The sequence below is a fragment of the Oreochromis niloticus genome, linkage group LG2 (genome assembly GCF_001858045.2).
Source record: "Oreochromis niloticus isolate F11D_XX linkage group LG2, O_niloticus_UMD_NMBU, whole genome shotgun sequence".
In the NCBI taxonomy this organism is placed as follows: Eukaryota; Metazoa; Chordata; class Actinopteri; order Cichliformes; family Cichlidae; genus Oreochromis; species Oreochromis niloticus.
This window is the reverse complement of record NC_031966.2, coordinates 21,643,586-21,660,915: the sequence shown is the minus strand read 5'-3', so window position 1 is coordinate 21,660,915 and position 17,330 is coordinate 21,643,586. Positions and strand designations below refer to the sequence as shown.

The following is a 17,330-nucleotide window of genomic DNA, read 5'->3' as shown; positions in this document are numbered from 1 at the left end:
AATAAGTCCAGTATTATAGAATGAAATCAAAGATCAAACCCTGCTTTCAGGTCCAGAACATGGGAATAGAGCAGCTACCAGAGAATTCAGCATTATTGAATCAATGGTATGGAAGTAGAGGAAGCAAGAAGAATGAGTAAAGTTTGACTTATCTGACTGTTTTGTTTCACTTAATGTGCCTTATAATCTGGTGTGCCTTATGGTCTGAAAAATACAGTAACTTCTACATTCCTTTAGCATGTCAGGAAGTCCAACTTTTTGTGCAATGGTTTGCATCCTCCTCTGCCTTTTGGGTGCTAGGGCAGGTGCCTTTGATGGTGCAAAATGTTTCATCTACATTGTTGTGTTTGTTGGGGAGAAAACTTACAAACATACAGTACAGTACTTCAGAGTCACATTGCGAGCGAGCGAAGATTTATGTAAATTTGACAGGCTGAACGCAATCTGTACTGTACAGGAGACACGGCACGGAGGAGATTGTTTGACAATGGTCTACAGCCAATCAGGACGCAGAACAAAAAAAAAAGCATGCAAAATTGCACACAAAAAAAAAATACGTGAAACAGTGAGGCGGCAAAAGGTGAACCACGTTATAGCGAGGGACCATTGTAGTTGACAAAATCACAACTCTGTTGTGTTGGTGTTTATTAAAATGTGTTCAGAATATGGCAAATGTACGATGATTCAGCTAATAAATCATGACACACTGCTCTCCCCTACATAAACTCCTTATATAGGTTAAAAGTATCGGTATTGGTATCGGCAATCCTGCTTTTAATCTACTTGGTATCAGATCGATACCAAAATTGGCAGTATCACACACCACTAGTGGATTCTACTTAAGCAGTAAGACGGCTGCTATGGGAGAGAAACTAGATTTCGGAAAAACATATTAATGGACAGTAAGGTACATATAAGCAAGTAATTTGTATATTAATTTCAAAACAATCATTAAATAAGTAGTAATGCCACTTACAGTTGCACGCTAAACAAACAAATGACATTTAGATTTACAAACGCATTTTTTTTTTAAAAAGTTCATTTAATCTTTTGTGTATACTGATCCCTGGAAGCAGTCTTTTGTACAACTCCCAAGTTGGCATTTTAAAAATCAGATTAACTCTGTTAAAATGAAACCCTGTCATTTCATTTTTCATTAGTTTTCCTAAAATAGCCTTGAATACTGAATTTTGGGGTGTGTGGGTTCAAAAGAAAAAAATAAATTATGACCACTTATACCTAGATGTCATTTTGACCCCATAGAAATGAATGCAAGAGCACTACTGCCGGATGCTGGCTTGCCTAGCAGATTGTTAACAATTGTTTGCATACATTTGACATGATAACTGCAAAGTTTCAAATGTGCTGTCTGCTGTATACAGTCATATCAAAATGGCAAATACTTTAAAATGGTAGTTCACTAACCACTAACACTTTATACACCGTTTATAAATCTGAATTTATCTTTTGATCTTGCCTGCTGGACATGCACTTCTGTAAGTGTACAGTAGAATAATTACACCAATGTGTTGTTTTGGTAGGGCATCTTAAATGGGTTTTTGGCTATATATTTGCAGATTTTTAGTAATCACTCTAAAGATACACCCAATCAATTCTAATGATCATCAGAAAAGAAAGGAAAAGAGACAGAAACATGCAAAGATACATTAAAGATCCAGACAGACACCCATGCACTTGCAGTCATTTCCACCATGCACAATCCTACCTCACAATAGCCATTTCAGTCGTCTGTGTTGACACTAATAGAGTTGATTTCCCATGGCAGCATGGTCCATCTATTGCCACAAACATTGGCAGGGCTGCAGTCACATCATGTTGACACAGAATACAATCACTTCTGCTTGTCTGCATCGTTCCTGTAGCACAAAAAAAGGACTAAAGGATGTCCACTGGGATGTAACGCATCATCTTTGAGATTCAGTGTTAACCTCATTTTGTCATTAGCACCGAGAAAGATTCATCTGCACAGAAACCAGAGAAGAAAGCAGTTATGTAATCAAAGACTTTGCCGTGCCAAATGCACACATGCTCTCACGTATATCAACAGAGATTGAAGAAGGGTAAGGGGTGCAATATCAATTCCCTCAGGGAAAGTTTTTAAAGACTTGGCTGGTGAATGTTCTTGAACCTGTGACACAACCCAAACAACAACCTAAAAATTATATTAAAAATAGATCAGCAAGCCGAAAGAAACAGATACATAGAAACTATTCTAATGTAACATATTCTTATATATAAGAATATGTCTTGAGTCCTGGGTTCATTATGTATGCATTTAGATATCCTTTAACGACTGGACACCAGTGTTGATTGTGTAACTAATGCATTCATCCAGATTATAATTATACTTCAAAGTTAAGTGTTTACATGCTTCTTTGTCTTTGCTATACTGCACCAAATGATTTGTGTACAGAATTCAAAGGCTGAATTTTTGTGTGAAAATGTGAGAAAAATAAATATTAATGACATTAAGACAAACACTTTTTCATCTGTTACTATATAGCCATGCACACTGATAGCTTTATAAGCGGATGTCTTTCCAACACAGCAAAATACGAAAAAAAAATTATTTGTATTCTTTTAAATGAAGGTTTTTCTTGTAAACAGTTTTGGAAGACATGCTGGCTAGATAATTGAAACAAGAGTAGGCAAAGTATTTCATTTTTACATTGAACCTATTTGTTCAACCAAAAATATACAAAATGATTTCTATAGTGGGTGACTGCTAACAGTATTAGATCAGACCATTGCTACTGCTGTATATATCAATAATCAATCCATGGTACTAAAATTGTACCGAGAGATAAGATGAATGCTTTTTACTTACACGGCGTGTAGAATAACTTGATTGTATAAAGTCCATGAACGTGCATTGACAAATATAGATGTTTGCACTTATCTGAAAAACTGCATGAGCCGTAGTCACAATGATCTACAACCACTTACTTGTCTGCTACACATGCTAATGTGAATAAATGACAAAGCAGCACGTTTGGCTGCACACAATTGTCCAAGAGTCATGAGGCTAATCAACCACTGTATACCAGAGCCAGACAAGACTGAGTTTCTATCCATTTTCCAACACCAGGTAACATATCTAGTTAAAACAGTTCCAGTACATTCACATTTCACTTATGTTTTGTGTCGCACTAAATCAGATATCTCTTATAATTACGTTGTTTAAAAAAAAAACAACTATTTCTTAAATACAAGTTGTACATGTTTCTTAGAAATGAATAGAAGTCCTAAAAGTATTGTATAGTATGCAGTTAGCAGAGCAAAAAGCACAAATATAAACACTTCAAATCACACTGATGCATCATTGCAAACTCAAAGGCTAAACAAAAAGGCTTTTTTTTAATTGTATAAAGTATGTCATTGAAATCTGGTTGCTTTACCTGTTTTGCCTCAACTGGTGTTTTACTTGATATACATATAATTCCTTTTATTTTCTTAGTTCTGTGCTCTTAGTTGCCTAGGTGTTATCGCTATATCAAGATAACTCAAGAATGAAGCAATGTGGTAGTATAAAATTAACACCATAGATGTATCTACCGAAAATCTCAGATGAGTTTGAATTGAGGTCAAATTTTGTGAAAACCTTGTTAATGTGATAACTCAAGAAGGAAGTCACCTAGGATTTTGAAATTGATACCACAGGTACATCTACAAAAAATCTTGGAGAAGTTTAACTCTGAGTACCTTGACCTCAAGGTCAGAGATCAAATTTTATGAAAATGTGACAACTTGAGAAGACGGTGACATAGGATTTGAGTCCTTTAGTGCTGCAGGCAGGCAACATGCTCAAATAACGCACAACTTCAGGTTCTTTTTATTTCTATATGATTATTCTGCATTATTAAGCAATAAGAACAAGTAGTCTGATATCCTTTAATCATTATGAAGCTATATCTTTATATTATTATTACAATTACATAATACAATTATATAATGTATTATGAAATACAATGAAACACTAAGTTTTTGTACAAAGTATCAGTATCCGATCAGTATCGTCGATACCACCCTGAATTTTACTTGGTATCGGATCGGAAAGGAAATCAGTGGTATCGCACGTCACTAATAACTACTCAGTTGTCAAATCTCCGTTTGTTTGTCCATGTCCGCAGTGGAAAATGACACAGGCTTTACTGTACTTAAGTAAAAGTTTAACACATTTTATGTTTACTTCATACAATTTAACACATTTATCTCTACTTTCTGCTCCTTACATTTTCAAATGTGCTTTAGGTTTAACGCATTTCTGGAAAACTGTTATTGGCCCTCACTGCACACCTTATAGACATAAAGCTGATTTAAATCTAAAGTAAGGGAACAATATAATATATAACTATATCATTTATATTTTTTTCTTTGTCCATATAATTATAATTATATAATAATTATACAGGCTGCAAGAAAGGCTTGAAAGGCTCCTCCAAATCAGCTCTACACGGACTGACAGCAGCCCATTCATTCATTTACATTAGTTACACTGGAGGGGGGGACCATAGTCCAACAAAGGGTGAGGGAGGTGTAATTAACGTGGCAAGAAAATGCATAGAGGGACATAAGTAGGAAGGGAAAAATTTGAGTAAAATGAATATTTTACTAATAAATGTCTACTTTGACTCTGAGCCACTAACAGCTAAAAGGCATGATATTATATATCTATTTAATTCTTTTTCTTAATTATTATTATTGTTCAATAATTTGAAATTTAAGCTGATGATGCTTAGATTCATTCACTGAATTCCACCTTTATACCAGCTTTATATGGTCTAATATATTGACAGCATAAACAGCATAGTGTCAGGACAGATGATGGAAATCAGCCAAGATAACTTAACAAGAAACATCTGCTTATATCTTAATGAACTGACTTGTAAAAATCCACAAAGAGCACTAAACCTCAGCGCAGCAGTATAGGTCAGTTGATCACAGAGTACACAAAGAAAATCTACTGGAGCTCAGAAAAATAAATTACTGTGCGTTGCGATTCTGAAATGAGTAAACTTATCTCATGTATCAGTTTAGGTGTGCAAAGTCACACAGCTACAATGTAGGCAACAACAAACAGTAAAAGCAAAGTTTTTATTTTCATGTCAGCCCAAGGCTTAGTTCCCTTTGCATAAAAATACCTAGTAGAAATGTTCCCTCAAAACATACATTTACATAAACACTTAAGTACATTTAACAGCCTGTACTTTTTTTTTTTTACTGTACCCAGTAAAAGTACAGTTAACTTCTTTTCTTGAGTATATAAGTTGAATCAGCACTTCAACTTTTACCAGAGTACTTTTTAACACATGTATCTGTACTTCAACTTAAGTGAAGAATGTCTATATTTTTACCACCCCTAAAAACTGCAGACTACTGTGCTGTCAACGAGCACATTCACATTCTCAATTCACCTCAAACATTGTGTTGAGGCTGGAAAGTTTCTTTTTAGTGTCAAAATTTTATCCGTATGCGCCACTATAATTGGAAAAGAGTGGATGACTTTTTAAAGTTGATGTTTGGGGAGAGCCAACAGGCTATGTTGACAGAATTTTAAAAAGGACAATAGTGTGCATGCTACTGTGGGCCCACACAGCACATGGGTCCATGGCAGGGGTGTACAGAACATTTGTGTTTATCTGTTTTATGATCTATTTTTCATTTTCCAATTAGCTCCACTGTTCTCATTTCGCTCACTCTTGCATGGCTCACTGTCATGCTATACTACATCCTTTTAAAACCCAGCCTACTCATTTATGTCCTCTGCAATGGACATTTGTCTTTGGTCTATATCTTTTGACTTATTTGAGCACAATAGAGGACATTGTGGCCTTTCCAATGATATCTCATGTATTTGGGTGGCCTCTTTTAGGCAGCAAATTACAAAAAAAGTTAAAGTGTAAGATTCTTTTTTTCCTCGGTTCACTGTAAAACCTAATAAGTTCACAGAACTCAAAAATTGTTGTGTAACAGATTACACAACAATTTTTTAGTGATGTTTTTAAAAGTTTTAAGTTTAACTAAAATAAAAATTATAGTTGCAGTTGCCTTAAATTACCTCAATGTTAACTCATAAATGTTGATATTCCTTAACTTATAATTAGGGAGTAATAAACTCAAAATGTTCAATATTTTTCAACTTAATTAAGGTGGAAAATACACCCAAAATATTTTACATATTGCAACTCATACGATGTGGGAAATAAACTCAAACTTTTTCATATTTTCTAACTTATAATGTGGGAAATAAAACTTAAAATCTTCAATATTTTTAAAATACTGTGGGAAATACACTTACAAATAATTCTAAACTGTTTGCCCAGTAAATTATAATCAGCTAAAAGTGTTAGAAAACATGAAAGTAACAACACTAACAATTTAACTTTTTATTAAACACAATGTGCTTTTAAAAAGGCACAAACAACAGAGCTCACTCATAAAAAAGTGCTTCATAAATAAAACAAGAGAAAAAGACTCCAAGGGTCTCCATCTCAAGTCTAAAATTCAACATTTTCAGTATTAACAGCAATTGCAGCTATTAGAACATTGAGGCATTTAACACTTACTGTACCTTGACAGCTGCAGCTCACTTTCTTTTTTAAAAATACATAAAAAACCGTACTGGTTTCCACTGCTGTACTTATAGGGAACAAACATCAAGGCAGTGCATTAAGGTATTGGGCAACAGAACATTAAACATGAATAGTGCATGAACTGAACAGTCTTTCATCTTAAATGTGAGGTAGAAGAGGCAAATGGTAAAAAATGGTTAAAAATAAAACAAAACAAAACAAGAAAAACCTTCAATACTTAGCTTAACGAGTTGTCTATTCCGAGTGATTCACTTGAACAAATTCTTCTGCATCAGTAAGCGACCTAACAGTGGTTTGTTGTATTCAAGGCACATCACAACCTTCTGGATACATGTGAATAAAAGCTCGAGAGTCTGCGTATTGTAGGTCTACTGCACAGAACTACCCAAAAAGCAGGAGAAATGAGGAATCCAGATTTGTACTGGTTTATACAACTGTACATAACTGGGAACAAACGTCAGGTAGTGCATTAAGGTATTAGGCAACACAACGTTAAACATGAATATTCCACAAAATGAGCAGTCATTCACTTTAAATTTGAAGTAGAAAAGCCAAATGATTAGGAAAAAAAACAAACAAACAAAAAAGCTTCCTCAATACTCAGCTCAACAAGTAGTCCATTCTGAGTGATTCACTCATTGAACAAATCATTCTTCAGCGTCAGTAGACGCCCTTTCAGTGGTTTGTTGTCCTCAAGGCACATCACAACCTTCTGGATAAATGTGAATGTAAGCTCAAGTTTCTTTGGGTATTGTAGGTCTAGTGCATAGATGTACCCAAAGAGCAGGAGAAATGAGTCAGCCAGATTTGTGGGACCATTCACAAGTATTTCATCCTCAACGACAATGCAGATGCTTTCGGGACTGAAGAGGGCCGAATCAGTAGTGTCATCCGTGACAACTGTCAGCAGAGCCACAGGAGTGTCAGTGAGGTCTGGACCATCTGCTGACTGCAAAACACAAATAATACAAGAATGAGTTCAGCCCCACAAGGACACAAATCATGCTATTGATTAGAGGTGTGAATCTTCATAAGTCGCACGTTTCTTTTAGGATTATAATGTCAACGATTTAATTTGATACATCATGATGCATTACAATAATCTTAATTTGGGTTTGGTTTCAATACATATGTTTAAATAAATGTTTTCAATAATAAATATATGCCAAGATATTTGTTTTTGTTATTTACCAAACATTTCTCTGACCACAACATGGCACCTCCAAAAAAATAGAACACTTGAATTTTAAAAGGGAGAGAGTTTTTATCTGTGGATTTGTTTTTGTTTAATAATCTTTCAACTATTTTCATGTTTTCTGGTTTATGCGTAACAATCTTCTTGCAATCTTATTCAACAATAGTTGATATATGGGAGAAAACAAGTCAGATGAGGACTGTGTTAAACCTCCTTCCTGATATATACCCTGGTTCTCCTTGAGTTCTGAGCGATGTCATATGTTCGACTGAACAGCTAGGCAAAGGGGTTGATGCTGAGGCCAGTACACTTACATCACAAGTCCTGAATAACGTGGAGGCATCTTCACGCAGGTACACAGGAAGTGCACGAAGGACGAGGGCCCGTCTTGTATTTACATCATGCTGTTCCTAGATGAACATACAATATCTATTAGAATAGTATTTACACAAATGAAGAGTAAAAACAAAGTGTTGGATAGCCATGTTCTGATTGTCATTGTTATAGATCAGGGGTGTCCAAACTTTTTTGTGTAACGGGCTAAACTTGTCAATCTAGAAGGGTAACCCTACCCTACCCTAGCCATAGATGGTAAATTCAGTATTTTGGATTTTTTTTTGAATATTTTGATAGGATAGATTTTGTCAAGATGTCCTTCTCCTAAAATGACAATCTTGTATCCATGGCATAATCACTTAATCTCGGGGCACAGTTGAAGCAATTGACACTATGGCTTCTTACAGCTGTGTACAAACCATCTGTTAATGTAATTCTGAATCATGTGAAATGAAAAATTTACCCGAATGTCATAAATTCTCATGAGCTTTGCTAGCTCCTCTGCAATCTTGCCAGTCTTGATGGCCTTGTCTCGGAACAAAGTGATGAGTCTAGGCGTGTGTCTGTCCAGCTCCTTGTAGAATTGAGTGCGCAGGTTAACATTGTTGATTCGGTGGAACTCTGCAACCATCTGTACATGACAGAAATACACAGAAATGAACAAAGATGAATTAGGAACAGAATTGTGAATGTATTTTAAAAAGTTCTCAGGTTAGCAAAACCAGAGAAATTCTAGTCAGAACCAAGGCCAAAATAGAAAGTTATTCGTCATTCTTTGTAATGTTATCTAAAGGAAATTTAAATAAATAAACTTCTAGAGACTTTGTTTACTGTGAATGGGGGGGAAAAAAAAAAAAACCCGTCACAGAGTGATGTGTTGTCATTTTACATCTGCCATTTGCTTTTTGGTAAATTGTTTGAAAATGTAGACTTTTAAAAACTGGGAGAACAGTAAAGAGACAGACAGACATCTATATACACACACACACACATTTTTTTTTTTTACCTGTGACTCCATAAGTAGGGCTGGCCATCTGTCCACGACGTCTCTCACTCGTGGAGCTACAACAGCTCCAACAATTTCTTGGCGACGTAGGGCATAGGTTGTGTCCATGAGCTTGCCTATGACTAAGTAGTTTCTCTCAGTCTTTTCGACTTCATGCATGATCTGTTCTCTCATTTTTTCCAGAGAGGCTGGGGTTTGATCCTTCGGTAGGTTGGTGATGTAGTTGACCTCAGCTTTTCGAGCTTTCTTTATGTTTTGATGGGGGTGATCATTGTTGGGGTTGTTTCGGCTCCGCCTCCCTGTGTTGATGGCTACTTCTGCAACCCCAGCTTTGGCCAGATTGTTACGGTAAGATGCAAGCTTGTACCCCATGTGGCGTTTCCATCCCAACGCCCCGTCTTCACCAGCTGTCATTCTGAGACATGGATGAGCTCTAATCAAAGCTTGAGCAGTCATTGCCAATTCCTTGTCATGTGCGTATGCTTTAAAACTGTAGATTGTTTCTGCCATTTTTTTAAGGATTTCACTCTTCTGTGATCTCTTTAACTTCAGCAATTTTCCTGATTCTTCATAAACTCGATTTCCTTCTTCTAGTATATGATCCATTTCATAACCAAAACTAGGAACAACAAATTCATCAGGCCAACTCTTCTGGCGCTGTATCGCAGGTACATGTGGGAGTATGTCTGTGTCAGAAGATGCAGTAGAGAAGGTGTCGCTTTCAGGTCTGACAACTCTTAATGTACCCTTCTCTGGTAACTCCTGGATGTCCACAAGGAGACAAAGATCACCATCAAAGTCCGGATCCTCATAGTGAAGGCTAAAGTCCCCATCCAGTCTTGGCTTGAACCTCTCTTGAATTATTTCTTTCAGCTCCTCCACTGACTTTGGTCGCTCAAGTAGAGTAAGTTTCAGGGCGGTGTCTCGTTCAACATACACACGCAGCACATGCTTCTGGGCAGCAGCCATCTTTTAGTTCCTAGGGGGAAAAAAAAGAAAAGAAAAAAAACAAACATTAATTTTTATGGAGAGTAAAGGTGATACAAACAATGTACACGAGTCCATAGCCTCACTTGAACAATGGGAAGTATGGAAGGACACCTGCTGGAGTGAGGCAGTTTATTCATGGACCCACTGCTCAGGACAGCTCCAAGAGAATGTTGAAGTCAGCTGTTAACCTGCTTCAACAAATCTTCACTGTAATAATATGAAACGTTTTGGTGTCAAGAGCAATCTTCCATCTACGTTGTAAGCACAGAGAGGTGTTTTGTCATTTAGCTCTGATGGGGTGTGAACAGCCAGATTATTTGGGAAAAGTTCGTAAGATCTCAGGTGTTCAATGTAGTGCGATATGTGCCTTTGGCAAAGAAAGACAACACTACTATTAACCAGGAGAACCTGTTCAATTCTACAGAACTTAGGCAGTCCTCCCTCTTGTCCAACAGACAAAAACATTCCTACATTATAATCAGTTCCATCAATACAGATCTTTGATGTGCTGTAAATAACATTGCTTGCTGTTATTTGTTTAACATACGTCTTTGCAACATCTGGAAGCATTGATACCAGTACAGAGGAGACATTTGATGCTTGCTGGTGAGGTCTGAAGAATCCTGAGGCACTGAGATGAAATGCTACCAGGTACTGATGCCTGTCGGCGAGTGTTTTTAACACATTTTTAAAGTTTTGTGTATCGTGTACAACTCTCTTGAAAAAACTGTGTTTTCCCTCAAACCTCATTGTCCACAAGTGTACAAGGGGCCCAAAAAGACGTATAAGGTCAGGATAGTGTTCAATGTAGTGATGCTTAGGACGGAGTTTGAAATCTGGAAAGGCTTCTTTCAGCATCTGTCTATGATCTTGGATCTTCGACTGTAAATACTGGATGGACTCCTCTGTGAATTCTGAGGACAGTGATAACTCTACTACCTCTTTTAAGTCCATTAGCACAGTCCATATCCCATCCTCTTCAGGAACAGCATTTCCAATAATCAAAGGGAGCAGTCTAAGCAATGTGGCATTTTCATGGCCATTACCACCAATGCTTTTCTTTAAAGCAAAGCTCTGTGGTATTTTATGAGGTTTCTCAAGCTTGTCTGTTCCTTGGTAGGGAAATGACAGAATTCTGTCATTCAAATATTCAAGGGTGAAGTATTTGCGACGGATCATCTCTCCAATACACAGGGCGAGCTCTGTGGGCACAATGCCCTCCAAAAGATCATGGAGGGCATCAGGTGGAAAGCCAGTGACAGTATGAAAATGCTCTAGTTGCTGTCTCAGGACACAATCTGCCTGAACACCATTTTGACTCCGACTGACCCCATGCATTACGGCATGCACATCACTATTATGGCTGTCTTTTGTCCTAAGACTGAACTCGCCGCTTGCAACTTCATGAGTCTGAAGTTTAACTTGTGTTGCATTGCAGAACCTGCAAAAGTGTTCTGCTCTAAAAGACTTTGAAAAGCCTGCCAACTCATGGGCTGCAAGATTGTCACACACCACACACATGACTGTTCCTTGAACTACCTTACCAATAGACTCAATGAATATCCCATCTTGTTCAAGGGTACGGAGGTCTCTCAACAAAGGACCAAGTGCTTTTTCATACCCAAATGTCTGGATGTCAGCCACTTTACATAAAGCAGCAAGCTGAATCACATGCAAGGCTGATCGGTATTTACTGGGAAGATCAGCAAGCATCCAGTATACTGAACAGATTTTGTGTATTTTGCGCGATGTGCCAAGTGGATTGGCTATCTCCAAATCATCAATGTACAAAATTAGTGTTATTTTGAACTCATCTGAAGACAAGAATGTGTTCTCTTTGAAGTACAAACCATCTTGGTGGCTTACATAGACACCGTTTTGTGCTACCTTTGTTTCTTTAATTTTATCAAGAATATCTGTATGACTGAAGATTTTTTGTATCATTTTGAGAATGGGAACATGTACTGCTGTGTGTCCTGGCTGTAGCAGATACTGTACAGGCTTTACCACAGGGTAATTATTTTCAATGAAGGTTTTCCTTCTCTTGGTTGAGGATAACTGCTTCCCCTTAGCTGTGGCACTGACAATAACATTGCAGTCCATAACAGTACTGACAGCCTCATTTAGAATTGCTTCACTGACAGTGATATCATGACTCTCTAAGACCTCTCTGATGTCATGTTTGAGTATCGGTTGGGACAATAAAAATATCTGAGTCAAATGTTCCACTATTTCCTGAGATGCCATGTCTGACACATGAAGAATAGATTGCATCTTTAGAAATAACGATGCCAAGTTATGGTTCAGCTGGGCCTTTAACATGTCTGGGTCACACTGACTGTTTATCTCATCGAGATCAAATGTGTCTGCAGACCCTGGACTGTGAGTTTCAGCAGGTTCCCGAAGACTTTCTGCTGCAACTAGCTCTGGGGCGCTATCGTTGTATGCCAATACAACACATTCACCAAAGCCTGAATCACCACTATGTTTTCTACTTTTGTGTGCATTAAATGCTGAGTAACTATTTGTTCTGTAATTACAGTTTTTGAATGGGCATGGTACCATCTCATGACTTCGTAAATGACTTCTCAAATGACCAAACAGAATTCCCTCAGAAAAGGGCTGTGTGAAGTTACACAAAGGACATATAAAACAACCACATGCTCCTTCAGTTGCATCAACTCTATGTGAATCATTATGTGATCTTGACAGATGAGCTTTCATTGCCTCGAATGATGGAAAAGTACAAATGCAACTGTCATAGAGACATGGCAGGGGGGACACTCGTGAATATTGGGTATGCAATACAGTGTAGTGCCAAAATAATTGTCCCCGAGTATTTGAAGTTGCAGAACACAACTTGCATTTCCACTCCATTGGGCCAACTTCACCCCTGCAATTAAAATATTTGCAATTAAAGTCAAAACCATTTCAGCCCTGTTTGCACTTTTGGCTTTTCAAAATGCACTGTTTACACGCATTGTACTTAAAATGCGTGTACATTTTTAAATTAGGTGGAACATAATTATGCCAACAAGTTCACACAGTAATTTAATTTTGTCTGTTCTGTTGCAAAAAAATCTAAAAATTTTGAATAATTCAGGGCAAAATTCTCTAGTTTCTTTGTATTTATTTTTTATTTAAATTAGGACACAAATTATAAAACTCACCCACTGACAACTGGTGAAATGTTGACTCTCTGTAGCGCTCTTTGCAGTCTGATATCTGTAAACAATATGTGCACAAAGACGACTTATTAATGTTCAAAAATATTTTTTTTACACAGCACACAGCTGATACTCACCACAATAATTTACTAAGATTATATGCACTCCTGTTATTAAGTCCAGTTCAGTCTGTTAATGTTAACCGTTTCAAACTAATGTTAATAGGTGTGTTGCTAAGCTTAATAACTTAAATAACAAACTTGAAATTTACCCGTCCTATTTTCCCCTTTATTGTTTTTTCTCTGTGCTGTAAATCTTCTGTCTAAGAAGTAATCTGCTGCTGTTCTGAGAATGAGCTACCAAAGCTTTTTCTGAATGAATCAATAAAGATCCATTTATGGAAAGCTGTGATGAAGGCAGTTTTGTCTTTAATTATATTCAACAATATAACATATTCGACCACTTTTAAGTGATTTTGTGATCTTTAATACACTTTAATACACTAAAGTTAAGGTTATATACCTAATTTCTAGTAAGTGGCCCAGCCCCTCCTATATTTTTATGTATGTGGCCCTCAGTGAAAAAAGTTTGGACACCCCTGCCTTACAGGTTAGGGAGTATTTGTGATCCGCACAGTCTGCATCAATGATTCTTTCTTAGCCTGGGAGCAGAACGCGGCTCTTTATTTTCATTTCATTTCAATTTATCTAGCAAAGATCGATAGGGTCTGGCTTAAAGGTGTCAAGGAGGCGCCTCAGTCTGGCTGGTTGAGCCTTGTCGAATTAGCGCGAACAATTTAGCTGAACTTCGTTCGTAGCACCGAGTTCGACCAGTGTGTAATGTTAGGCTGAATCAGGCGATGCATTTTTCCGCAAGCCTTGACTTGTAGAGCTCGCTTAGTGGAATACCCCTCTAAACTGTTAAAAGGATTTCGAGATTATCTCACAACCACATATTTGAGACTACGAAAAAATACAAACGTGTCTAATTACCATCATGATAACACACTCGTGTTGTTTAGCATTGTTCGTTTCATGCTAGCACACACACATAGCTCAACAGCGTAAACTACTGACTGTGTAACACGGACACTTATTGAAATAAGTATACTCACAATACGCACGTGCATTACCGGCGAATACGACAACCGGTAGAAACGGACAGTAGAAAGTTCAAACGCATGAAGCTAGAACTGCCACCGTCAACTTCCCGGGCAAGAATACAATGCATTATGGGAAATGTTGTCCCCCACGGAAAACCGCCAAAACGTTACACCGTTGTAATTTGAAATAACATTATGTATTTGTCACATTCGAAAACTTCTAAAATTACAATTACTTGGATTCTAATTTATTTATAACAAACACTCACTGTGCACAAAGTACGAATATATTTCCAGTAAAAATTAAAAAAGAATGTTTATCGAAATTAAATTGAAACAAAGCAAAAACACGTTAGACTTACCAAATTTAGGGCAGTTGATGAAAAAAAATAAGGTGGTGGTCGTGGTGGGTTGAAGTTGGGGACTCTTAATCCACATGGGCTGGCCAAATCTTCCCCGCATCAAGGTAAATTCAAGATGGCTGACTCAGCTTTCCTGAGGGAGCGACAAGACTCCACCCACCAGAACGTCACTAATATATGCTTCTTAAACTTTTTGAGCGTTCCAAACAAATTAGCTAAAAAATATTGAGCCCTATTCAATTAAAGTTGCATAAAAGCCAACAGAGCTCAATACTTTATAGTTCGCTCAACTACAAAACGACATTTAAGTGTTATGAGCTTATTAGTTATGAGCTAGAACAACTGTTAGGGATTACAGTGTTTTCAGGAGGATACGTGGTTCAGTAAAAGGACAAAAAACTATATATTTAGTTGTAAGTCAAAGCAACATTTAAGATTACATGTGTCTTTTAGCCAAATGTTATAAAATCTGGATCAGTCTTTTTATTTTATTTTATTTTAGCTTATTTTTATTATGTTATATTTTATTTTTAGGATCACTTAAAGCAAAACAAGAAACCTTGTGGCTGTGACTCACCTTGAATTTTTTTACTAGGGGAGTCAGTATGTTGTGTGTCTATGTCTTAACTATAATAACAAATGTAACAGGAGGGGGAATAAAGAAATAGTTCCCATGAAAGTTAAAAATTCATTGCAGGTTCAGATCTGCTGAAAACAGCATGTGGTAGCTGCTTAATTCCATGGGCCTGACCTAGGCTTTCCCTTGATGACTGAAGAGTTTCTTTATATTTAGTGTTTATTATTTAATCATTCATTTTTGTGCCTTTGTTTTTAAAACCTCCTCAAAACCAGCCTTGACTCCTTGGTTTATCAGGTGTAGTATACCATAAAAGATGATCCACGCCTCCATATCAGTTCCTTTTAATACTCAGCCAAACCTTAAAGAATTCTTGTGATGTGCAAACCACATGTCTGGTTTGGTTGCTATAAAAACATGAATATTTAATGCAGATCTTCTAGAAATTTGTACATGGTAGATGTCAGTAAATGTTGTGCCTAACAGCTTTTCGTGGTTGGATTTAGAGAAAGGATTACTGTTGACACATTGCCCTTGCATCCTAAAGCTTTTCAGTACTTTGGAAATTAAAACTTTAATTGTCCTACGATTTTTCACAAAACATATTAAATAACTTTATCTTCTATGGGTCCATGTTATGCAGGTTTTCTCATTTACCCTGTAACAGATGTTTGTGCAAGCTGTAGTCAAGGTAGCTGCTGATTCTGCCATATGTAGCTGCATGCATATTACACCTGCTGATAAAGGTAGTTGTGAATGGAGTTGTGAATGGATGTTGGTAAGAATCACTTTATCATCACAGCTATAATCTAACCTTGTTGTGTTAAGACATTTGTTTTTCTGACAGTAAAGTGTCTAATCTGGTAGAAATATGCACAATAAAGAGAACGAGAAGTATTTTGTAGCAAACAGGAACCTGTAAAGTCTTCAACATATCAAATTGACAAAACCATTAAAAAAATGTGCTCATGTGTTAGAGTGATGCATGCAGCTCTGTGAGTCTTTATGGCACTCAAAATACATAGGCATGTCAGCATAGTAATTGGCGAAGTAAATGTGGTAATTAACGAAATAAATGAGATTTTGTTGACAAAGTGCCTCCATTCTCCCATTCTTCTCCAAAAACCTTAACAGCATTTGTTTTTATCTCTGAATATGCATGTCTTATCAAACAAGAACAAGAAAATGCTGCTGAGGATGTGAAAATGCGCCGGTGAAATTCAAACCATCACACCTGCATTGACCTTAACTGGCCTTCATTTGCAATTAGCACAAACTGCAAAAATTGGAACTTGCACAGCCACTATTAATAATATTGGCTTGAATAATAAAATTCTACTAAAATTAGGCTTTTTTGACTCCAGGTTCAAGACAATGTTCTCATGTAGAAACAATAAACATATAAATGCGAACCCATTAATAGACTCTTTTTTGGTCTTGGGTTAAAAATATCCCATGTTTCCTATTACTTGCCATACCTGAATAACCTCACAGTTGACTTGCTATTCATGAGGATTTTAATGATAGAAGATATCAGTTGATTGGAAGCAGATAAAATTCTAGTGTTAGACTGTGGAAGTGTTTTTTTTAACTTTGTAGAAGTTTTACTTCCAGGAATTGAATTTCAGAAATTGCTAGTGATTTAATCATTATGTTCATGGCACTGATCAACCACTTTTTATGTCCTTGGAGATGTAAAACAGTCACTACGGGGGGTCAAAGTTTACTTGTTACAGTTAGTTAGCAAAGGTGAAGCCTTTCCTAATGATTTTGACGGCAAGATAACACTTTGGAATGTTTGAGTAATAAGCCTTCCACTTTAAGCAGAGGAGAGTATTGTACTGTCTTTCTTTGCTGCTCAGACACACACACACGCATACATGAGCACACACACACACACACTTCAACATGCCAGTTTCTCTAAGCCTACCACCTAATTAAGGCCAGTCCTTGCAGTTTCAGCTCCAGAGAGAACTGGATT

The 17,330-nt window shown here is 36.9% G+C and overlaps 1 protein-coding gene across 5 annotated transcripts; it reads right to left on the bottom strand.

Moving 5' to 3' along the window:
- Positions 1 to 6,349: 6,349 nt before the first annotated feature.
- LOC102078279 (uncharacterized) lies at positions 6,350 to 15,062 on the bottom strand. Of its 5 annotated transcripts, XM_025911571.1 has the most exons (7): positions 14,423 to 14,667; positions 13,312 to 13,366; positions 10,225 to 13,034; positions 9,152 to 10,130; positions 8,609 to 8,776; positions 8,124 to 8,219; positions 6,350 to 7,563 (listed from the first exon to the last, which is right to left on the bottom strand). In XM_025911571.1, the coding sequence occupies exons 4-7, from the start codon at positions 10,118 to 10,120 to the stop codon at positions 7,246 to 7,248; spliced, it is 1,551 nt and encodes a 516-aa protein (XP_025767356.1). In that variant the 5' UTR covers positions 10,121 to 10,130; positions 10,225 to 13,034; positions 13,312 to 13,366; positions 14,423 to 14,667; the 3' UTR covers positions 6,350 to 7,245. The 5 variants fall into 5 exon arrangements, with proteins under 5 accessions (XP_025767356.1, XP_019221141.1, XP_019221140.1 ...); XM_019365596.2 differs by lacking the exons at positions 10,225 to 13,034; positions 14,423 to 14,667 and adding an exon at positions 14,773 to 15,062; XM_019365595.2 differs by lacking the exon at positions 10,225 to 13,034.
- Positions 15,063 to 17,330: the final 2,268 nt, after the last annotated feature.

Coding starts and splice junctions, on each gene's coding strand:
- LOC102078279 (XM_025911569.1), bottom strand. CDS start 14,872: ATGCGGGGAAGATTTGGCCAGCCCATGTGGATTAAGAGTCCCCAACTT. Junction 13,367..14,772: donor CATCAACTGCCCTAAATTTG/GTAAGTCTAACG, acceptor TATTGTTTACAG/ATATCAGACTGCAAAGAGCG. Junction 13,035..13,311: donor ATTTCACCAGTTGTCAGTGG/GTGAGTTTTATA, acceptor TTTTAATTGCAG/GGGTGAAGTTGGCCCAATGG.